This window comes from Typopeltis vanoorti, chromosome 5 (assembly GCF_054136105.1).
Source record: "Typopeltis vanoorti isolate ZY-2024b chromosome 5, IOZ_Tvanoo_1.0, whole genome shotgun sequence".
Lineage (NCBI taxonomy): Eukaryota > Metazoa > Arthropoda > Arachnida > Uropygi > Thelyphonidae > Typopeltis > Typopeltis vanoorti.
In genome coordinates, this window is record NC_143553.1 from 166652777 (window position 1) to 166670466 (window position 17690).

At 32.6% G+C, this 17690-nt stretch overlaps 1 protein-coding gene across 2 annotated transcripts in view; it reads right to left on the reverse strand.

Annotated features, from left to right (window-relative positions):
* The window catches only part of OstDelta (oligosaccharide transferase delta subunit), a 196836-nt gene that overhangs the window by 67535 nt on the left and 111611 nt on the right, over window positions 1-17690 (reverse strand). For both annotated transcript variants that reach the window (XM_090392911.1, XM_090392912.1), the window contains exon 9: window positions 4140-4336. In XM_090392911.1, coding sequence (XP_090249037.1) covers window positions 4140-4336 — 197 coding nt within the window. The remainder of the gene's footprint in view (window positions 1-4139; window positions 4337-17690) is intronic.

Here is a 17690-nt window from a genome sequence, read left to right on the forward strand (position 1 = left end):
CAATATATAGATTATTTGGAATTATTGTTTCAACTCCTCTATAACGAAAGTTTGAAAATAAATATGCAATTGTATGGCAAAACCACTAGACAACCAGATGTTTTTAAAACTGTCATCAGCGAGTTGTTCCACTGGACATTAGTTCTGTGTTCGTCAGTACACTGATGTATAACAATTGTGTGTTTAAAATTTAAAAATAATAATAAATTTAAAAACTGTAGTTTCAGCAAATTTTATTTTTATAATTGTAAAAGTATTTTTACCCGTGAAGTATGAAAGGACAGTGAAATTTATTATATTAAATTTTTTTGGGGAAAAAAAATAATGAAAAGTCACTCTGCTGATTCTACTGCTGTTGAAAATGAAGTCGAAGATAATATGCAACAAGTTGGAGGAGAAAAAGAAAATAATCTACCTGATTGCTAGAACGAGAAGCAAGCATCGTATTTCAAAACGCAGTATAAGTGGTTAAAGTTAAAAATGGTAAATTAGGATGTAGTGTTTGCTCAAAATATAAAAACTTAAGTGTTGAAGGAGAAAAAAAGTTGTTTTATCATCAAAGGAATGGGTAGAAATGAAAATGGAATCGAATGAAAACACTACACTCAAGAACCGCATGTTTGTGTAAAAATTTATCCAAACATAATGAATCTTTTGCTCATGATAAAATCATAAAAATAAATGAATGTAGCAAATCTATATTACCAAATTTAATTGACAAACTAAATGAAAGAGAAATTTTGATAACTTCAAAAATGCTTAATTCTGTTTATAGTTTGGTGAAGAGAAACCGACCGATGTGTCTGATTTGCCAGATTTAATCGAGCTCCAAATTAAAAATGGTATTGATCTAGGATTATCATTGAATTCTAGAGTCTCAGGAATTAGAATAGTTGAACATATTTCTAAACAAATAAAATTAGAAATATTCTCCAAAATAACAGAAAAAAAAATGCAAAATTTCTATAATAGCAGACGATTTGGATTGAACGATAAACATAAGGACTTTTTAAACCAACTTCTCAATTTGAATTTTTAAAAGATCTAGCATTAATGATCGACATCCTACAGGAATTATCCCATCTGTCAGAAGCCCTACAAAGTCATAATATAAGTATTATAAAGGCTAGCTCCTTATTCATGCGAACAATTAATGCACTTAATGATTTTAAAAATTCTGTAGGTTCTTGTGAATCTAAAATTGATACCATGTTAAAATCAAAAGAATTTGAAGGAATAGCAATTGAAAGCAAAATCAGAATTCACAAACTACTGCGAGAAACATTACTAAACTCTCTCATGTCTTTAAAGGATAGATTAATGCAGCAAAGAAATGAAAATTATGAGGATTTGAAGAAGAACTCAAAAACATTTTAAATGTATGTTATCCTGGAACATGGAGTATGGAAGAAGTTATGTGTCCATGGTTAGAAGGGAAAAAAGATCTTTAAATTTTATTTTGAAATATGAAATTAAAACTGATGATTTTAGAGATTTAGTGGAAATGGCTTTGACTGGAAAGTTACAAAACGAAATTCCCAGCAAGGCAAAAAAAGCCAAAGCGATTATGGCAACAATTGCAGCGCTGAAGCCGAATGAGCTTTTAGTGTGATGAATAACATCGTAACGACAAAGAGATCTCTCACTATAACATATTTTGGATTTAATGACAATATGTATAAATGGGAAACCCTTGAATGAATTAAATCCGAATCCCAATGTCAAATCTTTTCTAGAAAATCATCGCTCAGCCATAGATCCTCCTACAAGAGGATCTATGGCTGAGCAAAATAAGGTGTGGCAGCTGTTGTCATAAGTATTTCCTTAAAGTAATTGTTTGTAAATGTTAACCTCTAAAGGAGAGAGTTTTTTCTGGGTAAATGTGCACCAGACAATGAGTTTTTTTTTTCCCCATGTAATAGTTCTCATAGTTTCGAAAGTGATTTTATTAAATAAAATATTATAGTTACTGTTACTACCATTTTACAAATAAGAATTCACTTTTGGTAGTCTCATATAAATAAATAGGACTATAAAATGATGTCCCTTGATTGGTACCATTGATTATCACTTGAAGTATAAAAACAAAAGAGAAATATAACATATTTCAATATTATTGTGTTTAGATAATATTTATGTATTATTTATAGATTGTTTGTCATAAAAACTTCTATCACAAACAAAACAAATTTATTTTGTTTATAAAAATCCCGCAAACATCCATTAGCGTTCACAAACATCCCGCCGTGGGAATGAAAGTGCGATTGTCTCTGGAAATACTAGTGGTGGCAGTCGGCGATAGATGCAGTTGGTGTGGTTTTTTTTTTTTTTTTTTTTTTTTTTTTTTTTTTCTCGACAATGCGAGCCCTTTGTTAAAATTTCCATAGCTCACCACTGAATATAGCCATATAATATGCACAGAAATCAGAAAAAGGAATCACTTGAGAAATTATTATTTTTCCAGATTGAACCAAAGGAAAGCTGAAATAACTTACTCATTTATACATGAGTTTCAACCTCCATCGACTACATCCTACAATACTCTGACTATATCATACAATCTGCAAAGGCTCTCTCAGAAAACGGGACATTCAGTAGATCTTCAACACTGTTTCCCTTTGTAAATATTGGCAAAAAAAGTTATAATTTATAGAAAATTACTTGTCGTCCTAAACACATCAGTTCACACATTTTATGATTTCCACCCACAGAGGTTGTATACCTATAGTATAAGTACTCCATGTGGGCATGCAAAACAAATGAAACTCAGGAAACAAAACAGCAACTCATGACAGCGTTCAATTGGATTGGTTGACACAATAACCAATCACAGTAACTGATTTCTGGATGCTATTGTTTCAGTGTATACACACACCCTGCCTCGCATTCTGGGTGGTTTAAAACCATTAGAACACTAAGAATTTGACCTGCTGCACCATCTGTATATCTGTTCAAAGGTGATTCTTCAAACTCCCTTTCAATTATCCTCTGTATCATCAAGGACATTAATCTTCTTCTTCTTCTACGCGTTATTCCCGCTTCCTATGCAGGGTCCGCGTGTTACTTTTAGATGCGACTTCTTGTTAGTACTACTCCCAACCGACCCGTCGCCTGGTCTGCCGCTGGGGGGAGGATATATTTTTGACTGTAGAGGCGTATGTTCACGGGGCCGATTTGCCTGTTTGCGGGATGAAAAACGCCAGATAAACTGGCGGAAAAAACCCTACTGACCGCGCCCAAGACCGGCTAACTTGGCTATGCCTGAGGAAGATCCTCAAATTCCTCACGTCTACAACAGGAATCGAACCTGGGACACTCCTTCCCCAGGCATATGGTTGCGAAGCGCAAAGCCACTAGGCTAACCGCACGGTTTTAAGGACATTACTAATACCATGACTTAATAATCTCTGGTTTTATTGTATTCCAGGAGGTTTTAACCCATTCGCATACTTCTGAAATTGTATTTTGTTTTTCCAGTTGGCATTACATCTGAAGGCTGCATCCAGTTATTCAACTTCATGAATCCTTTAAATGGTTTGAGCAACACTAGAAGCATAAAATAACAAATTTTGACCGATCAAAATTCTAACTGAAATTTCATCCTTTAGCATATAAGACTCACGCCCCAGTTTTGAGACAAATTTTTAGGGAGAAAAGGCACATCTTATATGCTGGCAAATATGGTAATTATTTTTGGAACACATAGATGCTTTTAATCAGTATTGGAATAAAAACATAGCAAAACCATATCTTAATGGTTATGTTTGAAGCAAGCTATCAAAGCTAACAGAATGAAAAAAGAAAGCCACTGAGGTAGCTGGGCAATCTGCTCTCACCTATGTGTAGTACCTTTGCTCTACTGACAAATGGAAGTAGAGAAAGACCAAGAAAGCAGTTTCTTTCAAACACATCAGCAAAGTTCATTTTGAAGACAAGCCTAAGAAGGGTCACTTCCAGCTGACAACAATTTGGCTCAACTTCAAATAAACTTATCTCCATGATAGTAGTTATATCCATATTTCTGTATTATATTTCCCTATTTATATCTGGGAGTTATGAATAAACTGAAAGAATGAATTCAATCACAAGAAAAATCTAACAGTGTACAATTCCAAAAATCTAACACTCAAACTACTTACTCACTCCCTTTAACAGGCTGAAAGGCTGCCTTGCTCATAATCACAGCATTATCGTCTAATCGTGTAGCAGTATCAGCGACAACAGTGAGTGGTCCAAGAGAGGCTCCAAGCACATTGGTGACTTGCACTTGAATCAGTGGATTCTTAACAGAAAGGGCACCATTACTAGCTAATGTTACAGCAATTGGGATGTGAAACTGAAACATCAGAAATAAATATATTAAGTTACTTCTTGGTAGAATTGTATTCTAAGACTATCATTGTCTTCAGGAAAATGCAAAAAAATAAAGTAAACATCTATTTGTCATAAGTTTTCTGGTATTAAATACAGAAAAACAGAAACAAAATATATCTGTTATTTATTAAGCTGACATTTCAGGATTTCAAATTAGCATTTTCAAAATACACAACTCTCACAATAAATGTGTACTAACAATCAAGTAGCAGTAGAAATTATAATTTCTGCTACTAGTAGTAGACACTAGTACACTATATCACCTGTTAGTGCCTATGTCCTGTTACAAATTGTTTGCTCTGAAGCTACCTATTAATTTCATGCAATCTCAGATTAATTAAATTGACAGACCACCACTTACAAAGTATTCATTCCCACAGGCATTAGTTTGTTATATGACCTTACTTTTGCTAAGGACCATTCCATAGGTAATACCCATTAGTTATTTGTAACAAATTTCCAAGGTATCCATTTATATCCACATATATCATACATCTGTTAATAAAATTATCTAGTACCACCCACAGAATGCCAAAATTCTCCATTCCTATTAAAGGAACATAAAAATTTCAATAAGAAAATATCACATTATTTCTGGAAGGTTTCATTTCAAAAATGATGTGATTATAAGTTTAGAATTTTTAGCTTTAATATTTATATTTTAAACACAAATTAGAGTGTTTTAAATAGAAACATATTCAGATATGAATTATAGATTCAAATTTATGAATACAGTTGGCTAGCACCACAGCGAACTAAACTCACTCGTTATAACAAACCAAGTCTTGACTAAACCACCATAGACACGATACTTCACTAAAGGAAATTACAACAAAGTGTTGACTATTAGACATTTCCTGTGGACCATGAGTCCTACTGATAGTATGTTGAAGAAAACAAAAAGCAAACCATGCAGAAAGCTTGGAAGAGAAATACGAAGAAAAGTTTAAATAATACCAATCTCACTGGAATCATCAGTAAGCAATATTTTCTTTCTCCCAGCATAGAATAACCACCTGCATGTTAACTGGTTATACATTTAGTCATTCTTAAGCTAAGCAGAGCTACATGATACAGTTACTGCTATCAGCTAACACCTTTTATTCCCATATAGGGATAGGCAAGACAGTTGTAGCCATATATGTAACTTTTTGGAGACTGAGGGGGCAGTTCAATCTCCACTGGGAGCCAATCAGAGATAGCTTGCCCAAAGTTATCACTAATTAATCGGATTAATCTAATTAATTAAAACAATATATTTTAATGTCTGAAAAAAGTGTGGGTTTGACGGCCGATTTTCTTGGGTTTACTGGACTAAAAATCCGAGTTCCCGGGAAAAAAACCTGCCTCCCCCATGCCAGAGATCAACTAACTTGGGAACCGATCAAAAAAAAAGGCTTAGAAAAATTTCCTCTAGTTGCCGACTAGATTTGAAACAAAGTCTTCCTTTGTGCGGTCAAGTGCCATGGTGTGCAAATGCCACATCCACTGGTCAACTGTAACTGTTAACCAGAAATAGCTGATTTTTTACTGTCTGAAGCAGTGCATAATTAGTATGCACTGACTGGTACATAAGACAAGCGTCTGAAAGTTTGGATACTTTTTTAAAGCAAACATGAAAATTAATAAAATCCTGCTTGAGTATCTATAGTTACCCAGAAAATCAGTTAATAATGAAGATAAATAAACATAAATGATCATAAATCAAGCAGTTATATCAAACTTATAAGCACAAGAAATTTGTTTAAACACTCTAATGACTCCAGTCACAGGTCCTTGGTAAATGTTCACTAATGACATGAAACAACTGGTAAATTAAGGATTTTTACACAAGCAACTTTGGTATTTTTAGTTTAAAATAATCAAGAAAATTAATAGTACTTTGTGCATCTGTAGCTGAACTGAGGTATCCAGAAATTCATTCTATAGTGAATAACTAGTGCATAAAGTACAGCAATGGTATCTGAAACTATTAGCACAAGCAAGTTACAAAACCTACCAGTGACTCTTGTTTCAGTTTCTAGGTTACTAATGATATCTGAGAGACAAGTATAAGGAATGATTATTGAACAGCTTCTACTTTAATGAAATTGGAAATATCAATGCACTGCCATAGTTATTTCCATCTATAATCAGCCTGAGAAATACAGATATTCATTTAAAGCTGAATTTCAAAAACATATAAGCAGGAATAGCATCAAACTAATAAGCACAATCAAGTAATTAAATGAACCAGCAATACTAATCATATATGAGAACTTGATTTCCAATTTGCATGTGTTCTAATTTGGGTAAAATTGGAAAAAAATCAATTGTTTATAAAAGCATTCTACCATAATGCTGAATACAGTGTGCCCATTAAGTAATGAGACAATTATTATATCAAAACAAAGAAGTATATTTGATATTTGGAAATGTCAATTACAGATTCAAAATAATCTCCCTCGACACGATGTTTATATCTGTCGAACAGGTGTTTGAAGGCAGGGCAGGATGGAGGTCCTGAATGGAACCTCCTTCATTGTCTGGGTCACACCAGGTTGGATAACCTCAACGTTGCTGAGGCGATTCCCTCTCAATGCACACTTCATCTTCAGAAAGAGGAAAAATCTGTAGGAGCCAAATCTGGTGAATGGGGAAGAGGGTGTTTAATCACACAGATCAACTTCAAAGCCAGAGCTTTCACAGATAGCACACAGTGAGCAAGTAGTGTCGTGCAACAGAAACCAATTGTGAAATAGTTCTTTCCTAACATGACGCATGCAGTGTCAGGAAAGAAAGAACAAATTCTCAGTGAATAGTTCCAGCAGCATCAAAAAAAAAAAAAAAAAAAGTGCCACTTTTTTTTTTTTTTTTGACACCACCATTCCATGCCCTGACATGTCCTTTTCAGATCAAACTGAAAACCATTACTCATTACTTTGATCATGACAATTCTTTGCAACATCACTATCTTGATCAACTGCATGGAGGAAAATTTGACATCATGCAACCCAGTGCTCAATGTTCACGTGCCAACATGGGTGGGACAATTCTTCCTCTTGTGCAAATCTCTAAGATTAATCTAGCTGTATCCTCACCAACACCAAGTTGTACAAGTGAGTAGCCTTGTTTTTTTTTATTTTTTTATTTTAAGGTCTTGGAACACTTCTGTAGCAGTTTTTCATTATTTCCAGTAAAAGTTTATCCCAGTTCTTTGTTTCATGATGTAACTTCTGACATCTTGTGCAAATCTCTAAGATTAATCTAGCTGTATCCTCACCAACACCAAGTTGTACAAGCGAGTAGCCTGGTTTTTTTTTAAGGTCTTCTGTAGCAGTTTTTCATTATTTCCAGTAAAAGTTTATCCCAGTTCTTTGTTTTATGATGTAACTTCTGACAGGTTCAATTCATGCTCTTACTTCAACGGCTGCCACACAAAAACTGTTGTCACCCAATTCGAAAGCTGGACCAGCAATTACAAAACTTAAAATAAGCAGTTACATACTTTTCTTACTTACATAATTTTATTCAAAGGGCTGTCCTGTAAAAAATTAATCTCATTACAATGGGCCACTCTGTATATAGAACATTAGAATCAGCAATAGTATCTAAAATAAGCACAACCAAAATTAGTAATTCTTGTTTAGTTTCTTTTTGAATGGTCATTAATCATATTATAGAAACTAATAAACACAATGATAGCTAAAAAAAAAAAAAAAAAAGGAAACTAATGCTTTCTATTCAAAACAAGTTTGAAAAATAACAGCATATGAGCATCTGTAGCTGAACTGAGGTATCCAGAAATTCATTTTATAGTGAATAACTAGTGCATAAAAAGTTCAGCAGTAGTATCTGAAACTATTAGCACAAGGAAGTTATCAAACCTACCAGTGACTCTTGTTTCAGTTTCGTGAATGTTCACTGATGATCTCAGAGTACCTATTTTTTACAATAGGCTATGGCTGACATGATGAACCTGCATGCGCTTATACACGAGTATCACACTGTTCATGACTGACTGCAGGTGAGATCCTCTTGTCAGAGTTGTATTTGGAATGCACTAGACAGTGCACTCGAATGAACTACTGCTTCAGCCATCTACCTGCATTAGTACTAGTACTTAAGTACCGCTTGGTGCTAGATGGCTGAAGAAGCATGTCTATTTAATATTTATTTTTATAGGATTTTATGTAAAGTATCAAATGCTCAGCATTCCATGTGAATATGGAAAGCATCTTACAATTCTAAATACCGCAGTATAGCTTAGTGGCCCACGGTCTTCATTGAAATTATTTTTTTATTTAATCGCATTTTAACATTAAGTAGTTATTTTTTCAAAATAGCCAGCAGGCCATGGCAAAAAGATCTGTGGGTCACAGGTGGATTGCGGGTCATGCATTGAAGTTCCCTGCTGTAGTGTATCCATGACAGCATGCAATGAACTGTGTGAGTGCACAGTTCATTGCAAGATGTTCTTACGCCTACTGGGTACTGAGCTGGTATTTGACTGGTTGTGACTGTCATGCTTCATAATCCTTGTCATTCTTCTCTGACCTCATGTATCATTGATACTGATGTCATCCACAAGACATTTGCGAGACACCAATATTAGCGCAGCAGTCATACCATGCTCAGTCCCTTAAGTCACACCTATTATCCAATCTGACGTATCAAATCAAACACCAAAAACAGAACCACCGGATGCCTATCTCCCTGAACCTGCAGCAATGTGACTCAACATCTTCAGAAACAGTCTAAGTTCCTAAATCAGGAGGTGTTCCTAATAAAGTAGCTACTCAGTGTATATTATTATGCTTATAAGCTTGATAAGCACAAAGGTATTAAAAACATGCTGATGACTTCAGTCTCAGTTCCTTGGTAAATTCTCACTAATGACTTAAAACTTGTAAATTATGAAATTTTACACAATCCAACACTTGACCAACTGATATTTTGTTTGAAACAAATTATAAAATTAAAGACATTGGACATCTGTAGCTGAACTAAGTTATGCAGAATTTCATTTTATAGTGAACATCAAGAACATAAGTCCAGCAATAGTATATGAAATTATTAGCACAAGCAAACTACAAAACATGACTCTTGTTTCAATTCCTAGGTTACTCACTAATGATCTCAGAGACTTATATATCTGAAAACCTATACTAATTTTCATGTTTTAGATTTCATTTCTTGAATATGGAAAATCCATGCTGCTTTACTTGGAAATATTACAGACTAGTTATAAAAATATTCATTTAAAGCTGAGTATAAAGTGCAAAAGTCCAGCAAGTATTTAAAAGTAATTGGTGCTACTACACAATTATTAAAACATTGCAATTATCCTGCTTGAGTATCATAGCTGCAAACCAACAAATCGAATGATTCCTATACAAAGTGAAACTTACCAGTTGATAATTTCCATTTAAAGCAAACTGAAAATTTAAATTGGATTCTGTCAAAAACCTACTTCACTGGTAGGTTTTGTCAAGATATTCAATTAGTGAATATCAAGAGCATAAGTCCAGCAGTAGTATCTGAAACTATTAGCACAAGCAAGTTACAAAACCTACCAATGACTCTTATTTCAACTAGGGTTGCTAACAATATATGAGAGAATAGTTGAAAAATTCCTTTGGATTCTGTAGCAAAACTGAGGTATCAAGATATTCAATCAATAGTGATCAAGGGCATAAGTCCAGCAATAATATCTGAAACTATTAGCACAAGCAAGTTACAGAACCAACCAGTGACTCTTGTTTCAACTTAAGTTACTAACATCTGAGACTAGTTAGAAAATTAAATCAGATTCTGTACCAGAACCGGAGGTATCGAGATATTCAATAAATAGTAAATATCAAGAGCATAAGTCTGGCAATAGTATCTGAAACAATTAGCACAAGCAAGTTACAAAACCTACCAATGACTCTTGTTTCAACTTAAGTTACTAACAATATCTGAGAGACTAGTTAGAAAATTCCATTGGATTCTGTAGCAAAACTGAGGTATCAAGATATTCAATTAATAATAAATATGAAGAGCATAAGTTTGGCAATAGTATCTGAAACTATTAGCACAAGCAAGTTACAGAACCAACCAGTGACTCTTGTTTCAACTAAGTTACTAACAATATCCAAGAGACTAGTTAGAAAATTCCATTGGATTCTTTCGCAGAATCAAGGTAACAAGGTATTCAATTAATAGTAAATATCAAGTCTGGCAATAATATCTCAAACTATAAGCACAAGCAAGTTAAAAAACTTATCAATGACTTGTTTTAACTAAATTACTAACAATATCTGAGAGACTAGTTGGAAAATTCCATTAGATTCTGTAGCAAAACTGAGGTATCAAGATCATCATCATACGTATCAAGGATTTAGGACTAGTATGGCCTGTTCCGGCCTTATCATCGTTGAATCGTTTAAGAGAACGTCCTGGTTTTCTTTTTCCTAATGGCTTGTACTTTTAGGCTTGTTTTGGTAATTTTTCTGTTTTCATCCTTTGAACATGTTCCATTCATCTATGTTTATATTTTTTAATTTTTTCAATTACTGGTTCTTGGTTTAATTCTTTCATAATATCTTCGTTTATTTTGTGATCAAATAGGGTATACTTTGCAGTTTTTCTCATCAACTTCATTTCTGCTGTTGTTAATCTTTGTCTTTTTGTTTTGTCCAGATTTCGCTTCCATACATTAAGACCGGTAGGGCTAATGTATTGTATACTTTTAGCCTGGTTTGTTTTTGAACTAGGTTTGGTTTAAATATAGAGTTAATTACACCTGTTATTTTTAAATATTTTGCAATTTTTATGTTTATATCTTTTTCATAAGTGATCATACATCCTAGGTAGTTAAATGAATTCACCTGTTCTAAGATCTTGTTATTTAATACTATTTTTCTTGCTGGATCTTGTCCTTTAAAGGCCATAGTTTTTGATTTTTCCGTTGATATTATCATATCATAATCTTTGGATATCTCATTAAGATTTAAAATAGCTTTCTGTAAGTTATCTTCAGAATTTGTAATTATTATTTGGTCATCTGCAAAGAGGAGAGTGTTTAAGTTAACTGTAGGTGAAAGTTTAATTCCTTAATGTAAATTTTTACTCCATTTTATTATTATTTCATTTAAGTAGATATTAAAAAGAGTTGCTGAGAGGGAACATCCCTGTCGGACCCCTTGGTTTATCTCTCTTGTATATGATAGCTCATGATTTAATCTTATTTGTATTTGATTATTTTCATATATACTTGTGACAGCTTTTAGGATATTATATTATTTGGTATTTGTCTTTCTTTTAATATGTTAAATAATATGTTTCTTTTAACTTTGTCAAATGCTTTTTCAAAGTCAATAAATGCAATATGTGTTTCTAAATTATATTCTCTTTTCTCTATTATTAATTTTAGGCAGAAGGCTGGGTCTATACACGATCGTCCTTTTCTAAATCCATTTTGTACCTCTAGAATAAAGTTTTTGGAATATTTCATTAGTTTGTTATTTAAGATTCTGCTGTATATTTCGTAACATGAATTTAGTATACTGGTACCTCTATAGTTTTTAGGGTCATCTCTATTACCTTTCTTAAAGACAGGAATCACAATTGCTTTTTTTCCATTCTATTGGGGGGATACCAGTTGAGTAAATTTTATTTAAAAATAATAAGAGTCTTCATTTGAATCTTGTTCCTGCGTATTTATATAGTTCTGAATCTAGCTTATCTTCTCCAGGTGATTTTCCATTTCTTGTTTCTTTCAGGCCGATTTCTAATTCTTCTTCAGTTATTTCCTTTTCATTTTCGTTAATTGTTTGCCAGTTGTCTTTTTTAAAATATTTGTCTGTCCACAGTTCTGTGTAGTAATTTAGAAATTCTTCTAATTTCAATTCAGTGTTTAATTTTGTTTTCTTTGGTGTCTGCATTTAGGTGTTTCAAAATCTTATATACATTGGGTCTTATTTTATATAAATCATGTTCTAAATTAGAAACAAATTTATTCCATGATTCTCTGTCTTTTTATGACTTCTCTTTTAGCTATGGCTCTTATTCTTTTATATTCTATTTCATCTTCTAATCTTTTACTGCTTAACCATTTGTGATAGGCTTCTTTTTTCTTTTTGATTATTTCTTTGATTGTATCATCCCAGATCTTCAGTTTTTTTCTTTTAATGAATGTTTTGGTCTTTCCTAAGCTTTCATTTGCTGCTGCATTTAGTATCGTTTTTATATTAAGCCATTCTGTTTCTATTTCTTCATTTTGTTTTATTTTATCTAGATATTTTATCTAGATACTGGTTAATTCTTTGTTCACATAGCCATTGTACATTTGTGTCATTCAATAGTCTAGTTTTATAAACAAATGTTTCAATTTTTCTTTCTGTTCTTGTTACTTGTAGCCATTTAGGTAATCTTAATTTTATTTTAACAAGTGGTCACTGCTTATTTCATATCCTCTGTGAACTCTAACATCTAGTGAAAATTTTGATGTCTTTTCATTTAATATGAAGTAATCTAATATTGATTTCCATCCTCTTGCTGCCCAAGTATATTTATGTATGTCTTTATGTTTATAGAAGGAATTCATTATTTTTAGGTTATTATAAACTACAAAGTCAATCAATTTTTTACCATTTCTGTTTAGAGTGTGTTCTCCATGTATTCCTATATTATTAATTTTCGTGTTTCCAATTCTTGCATTTAAGTCTCCTGCTAAAATTATGTAATCATTTTTATTTATTTTATTATATATGTTTCGTAGCTGATTATAAAAATCAAATAGCCTCTGTCTATTTTTATTCTAGCTTCTATTATTCTTTCATTCCATAATTTATAATGTTTTAACTGTTTTGAAAGGGAGTTATGAATCCAAATCATGACTCCTGCTTGTGCTCTTTGGTCTGTCGACTCCACTGTATATCACATAATTTTCAGTTCTCATAGTACCTTTTAATTTCTTTTTTGTTTCAGTGATTACTGCTATTTTAAAATTTCTTTCATTTAATAACTGGTCTAATTCTATTTCTTTATATGCTATTCCTCTTACATTGCAGTTTGCTATGTGTATTATATTTTGTTGTTTCCGTTTTATCGGAGGTATCAAGATAATCAATTAATAGTGAACATCAAGAGCATAAGTCCAGCTATAGTATCCGAAACTATCAGCACAAGCAGGTTACAGAACCAACCAGTGACTATTGTTTCAACTTAAGTTACTAAAAATATCTGAGACAAGTTGGAAAATTCCATTGGATTCTGTTGAAGAACCGATGTACCAAAATATTCAATACTGAATGTCAAGATCATAAGTCCAGCAATAATATCTTAAACAATTAGCACAAGCAAGTTACAGAACTGACCAGTGACTCTTGTTTCAACTTAAGTTACTAACAATATCCGAGAGACTAGTTGGAAAATTCCATTGGATTTTGTAGCAAAGCTGAGGTATCAAGATATTCAATAATTAGTGAACATCAAAGAGCATAAGTCTGGCAATAGTATCTGAAACAATTAGCACAAGCAATTTACAAAACCTACCAATGACTCTTGTTTCGAATTGTTACTAACAATATCTGAGACTAGTTAGAAAATTAAATTGGATTCTGTAGCAGAACCGGAGGTATCGAGATATTCAATAAATAGTAAATATCAAGAGCATACATCTGGCAATAGTATCTGAAACTATTAGCACAAGCAAGTTACAAAACCTACCAATGACTGTTGTTTTAACTAAATTATTAACAATATCCAAGAGACTAGTTAGAAAATTAAATTGGATTCTGTAGCAGTGCCGGAGGTATCGAGATATTCAATAAATAGTAAATATCAAGAGCATAAGTCTGGCAATAGTATCTGAAAAAATTAGCACAAGCAAGTTACAGAACCGACTAGTGACTCTTGTTTCAACTTAAGTTACTAACAATATCCGAGAGACTAGTTAGAAAATTCCATTGGATTCTGTAGCAGAACCGGAGGTATCGAGATATTCAATAAATAGTAAATATCACGAGCATAAGTCTGGCAATAGTATCTGAAACTATAAGCACAAGCAAGTTACAAAACAACCAGTGACTCTTGTTTCAACTAAGTTATTAACAATATCCTAAAGCCTAGTTCGAAAATTCCATTGGATTCTGTAGCAAAACTGATGTATCAAGATGATTAATTAACACTGAATATCAAGGGCATAAATCCAGCAGTAATATCTGAAACAATTAGCACAAGCAAGTTACAAAAACTATCAATGATTCTTGTTTCAACTTAAGTTACTAACAATATTTGAGAGACTAGTTAGAAAATTCCATTGGATTCTTTCTCAAAACCGGATGTATCAAGATATTCAATTAATATAAATATCAAGGGCATAAGTCTGGCAATAGTATCTGAAACTATAAGCACAAGCAAGTTACAAAACAATCAGTGACTCTTGTTTCAACTAAGTTATTAACAATATCCAAGAGACTAGTTCGAAAATTCCATTGGATTCTGTAGCAAAACTGGTGTATCAAGATATTCAATTAATACTGAATATAAAGAGCATAAATACAGCAGTAATATCTGAAACAATTAGCACAAGCAAGTTACAAAAACTACCAATGACTCATGGTTCAACTTAAGTTACTAACAATATCCAAGAGACTAGTTAGAAAATTCCACTGGATTCTGTTGCAGAACCGGAGGTATCGAGATATTCAATAAATAGTAAATATCAAGAGCATAAGTCTGGCAATAGTATCTGAAACAATTAGCACAAGCAAGTTACAGAACCGACTAGTGACTCTTGTTTCAACTTAAGTTACTAACAATATTCTGAGAGACTAGTTGGAAAATTCCACTGGATTTTGTAGCAAAGCTCAGGTATCAAGATATTCAATTAATAGTGAACATCAAAGAGCATAAGTCCAGCAATAATATGTGAAACTATTAGCACAAGCAAGTTACAGAATCAACCAGTGATTCTTGTTTCAACTAAGTTACTAACAATATCTGAGAGATTAGTTGTAAAATTCCATTGGATTCTGTTGCAGAACCAAGGTATCAAGATATTCAATTAATAATTAATATCAAGAGCATAAGTCTGGCAACAGTATCTGAAACTATAAGCACAAGCAAGTTACAGAACCAACCAGTGACTCTTGTTTCAACTTAAGTTACTAACAATATCTGAGACTAGTTAGAAAATTAAATTGGATTCTGTAGCAAAACTGATGTATCAAGATGTTCAATTAATATTGAATATCAAGAGCATAAATCCAGCAGTAATATCTGAAACAATTAGCACAAGCAAGTTACAAAAACTACCAATGACTCTTGTTTCAACTTAAGTTACTAACAATATCTGAGAGACTAGTTAGAAAATTCCATTAGATTCTGTTGCAGAACCGGAGGTATCAAGATATTCAATTAATATAAATATCAAGAGCATAAGTCTGGCAATAGTATCTGAAACTATAAGCACAAGCAAGTTACAAAAACAACCAGTGACTCTTGTTTCAGTTTCTAGGTTACTAACAATATCTGGGATACTAGTTGGAAAATTCCATTGAATTGTGTTGCAGAACCAAGGTATCAAGATATTCAATTAATACTGAATATCAAGATCATAAGTCCAGCAATAATATCTGAAACTATTAGCACAAGCAAGTTACAGAACCAACCAGTGACTCTTGTTTCAACTAAGTTACTAACAATATCCAAAAGACTAGTTAGAAAATTCCATTGGATTCTTTTGCAGAATCAAGGTAACAAGGTATTCAATTAATAGTAAATATCAAGTCTGGCAATAATATATGAAACTATAAGCACAAGCAAGTTAAAAAACTTACCAATCACTTGTTTTAACTAAATTACTAACAATATCCAAAAGACTAATTAGAAAATACCATTGGATTCTGTTGCAGAACCGGAGGTATCAAGATATTCAATTAATATAAATATCAAGAGCATAAGTCTGGCAATAGTATCTGAAACTATAAGCACAAGCAAGTTACAAAACAACCAGTGACTCTTGTTTCAGTTTCTAGGTTACTAACAATATCTGGGAGACTAGTTGGAAAATTCCATTGAATTGTGTTGCAGAACCAAGGTATCAAGATATTCAATTAATACTGAATATCAAGATCATAAGTCCAGCAATAATATCTGAAACTATTAGCACAAGCAAGTTACAGAATTGACCAGTGACTCTTGTTTCAACTTAAGTTACTAACAATATCCAAGAGACTAGTTGGAAAATTCCATTGGATTTTGTAGCAAAGCTGAGGTATCAAGATATTCAATAATTAGTGAACATCAAAGAGCATAAGTCTGGCAATAGTGTCTGAAACAATTAGCACAAGCAAGTTACAAAATCTACCAATGACTCTTGTTTCAACTTAAGTTACTAACAATATCCATAAGACTAGTTAGAAAATTCCATTGGATTCTGTAGCAGAACCGGAGGTATCGAGATATTCAATAAATAGTAAATATCAAGAGCATAAGTCTGGCAATAGTATCTGAAACTATAAGCACAAGCAAGTTACAAAACAACCAGTGACTCTTGTTTCAACTAAGTTATTAACAATATCCAAGAGACTAGTTTGAAAATTCCATTGGATTCTGTAGCAAAACTGGTGTATCAAGATATTCAATTAATACTGAATATAAAGAGCAAAAATCCAGCAGTAATATCTGAAACAATTAGCACAAGCAAGTTACAAAAACTACCAATGACTCATGTTTCAACTTAAGTTACTAACAATATCCAAAAGACTAGTTAGAAAATTCCATTGGATTCTGTAGCAAAACTGATGTATCAAGATGTTCAATTAATATTGAATATCAAGAGCATAAATCCAGCAGTAATATCTGAAACAATTAGCACAAGCAAGTTACAAAAACTACTAATGACTCTTGTTTCAACTTAAGTTACTAACAATATTTGAGAGACTAGTTAGAAAATTCCATTGGATTCTTTCTCAAAACCGGATGTATCAAGATATTCAATTAATATAAATATCAAGGGCATAAGTCTGGCAATAGTATCTGAAACTATATGCACAAGCAAGTTACAAAACAACCATGACTCTTGTTTCAGTTTCTAGGTTACTAACAATATCTGGGAGACTAGTTGGAAAATTCCATTGAATTGTGTTGCAGAACCAAGGTATCAAGATATTCAATTAATACTGAATATCAAGATCATAAGTCCAGCAATAATATCTGAAACTATTAGCACAAGCAAGTTACAGAACTGACCAGTAACTCTTGTTTCAACTTAAGTTACTAACAATATCCAAGAGACTAGTTGGAAAATTCCATTGGATTTTGTAGCAAAGCTGAGGTATCAAGAT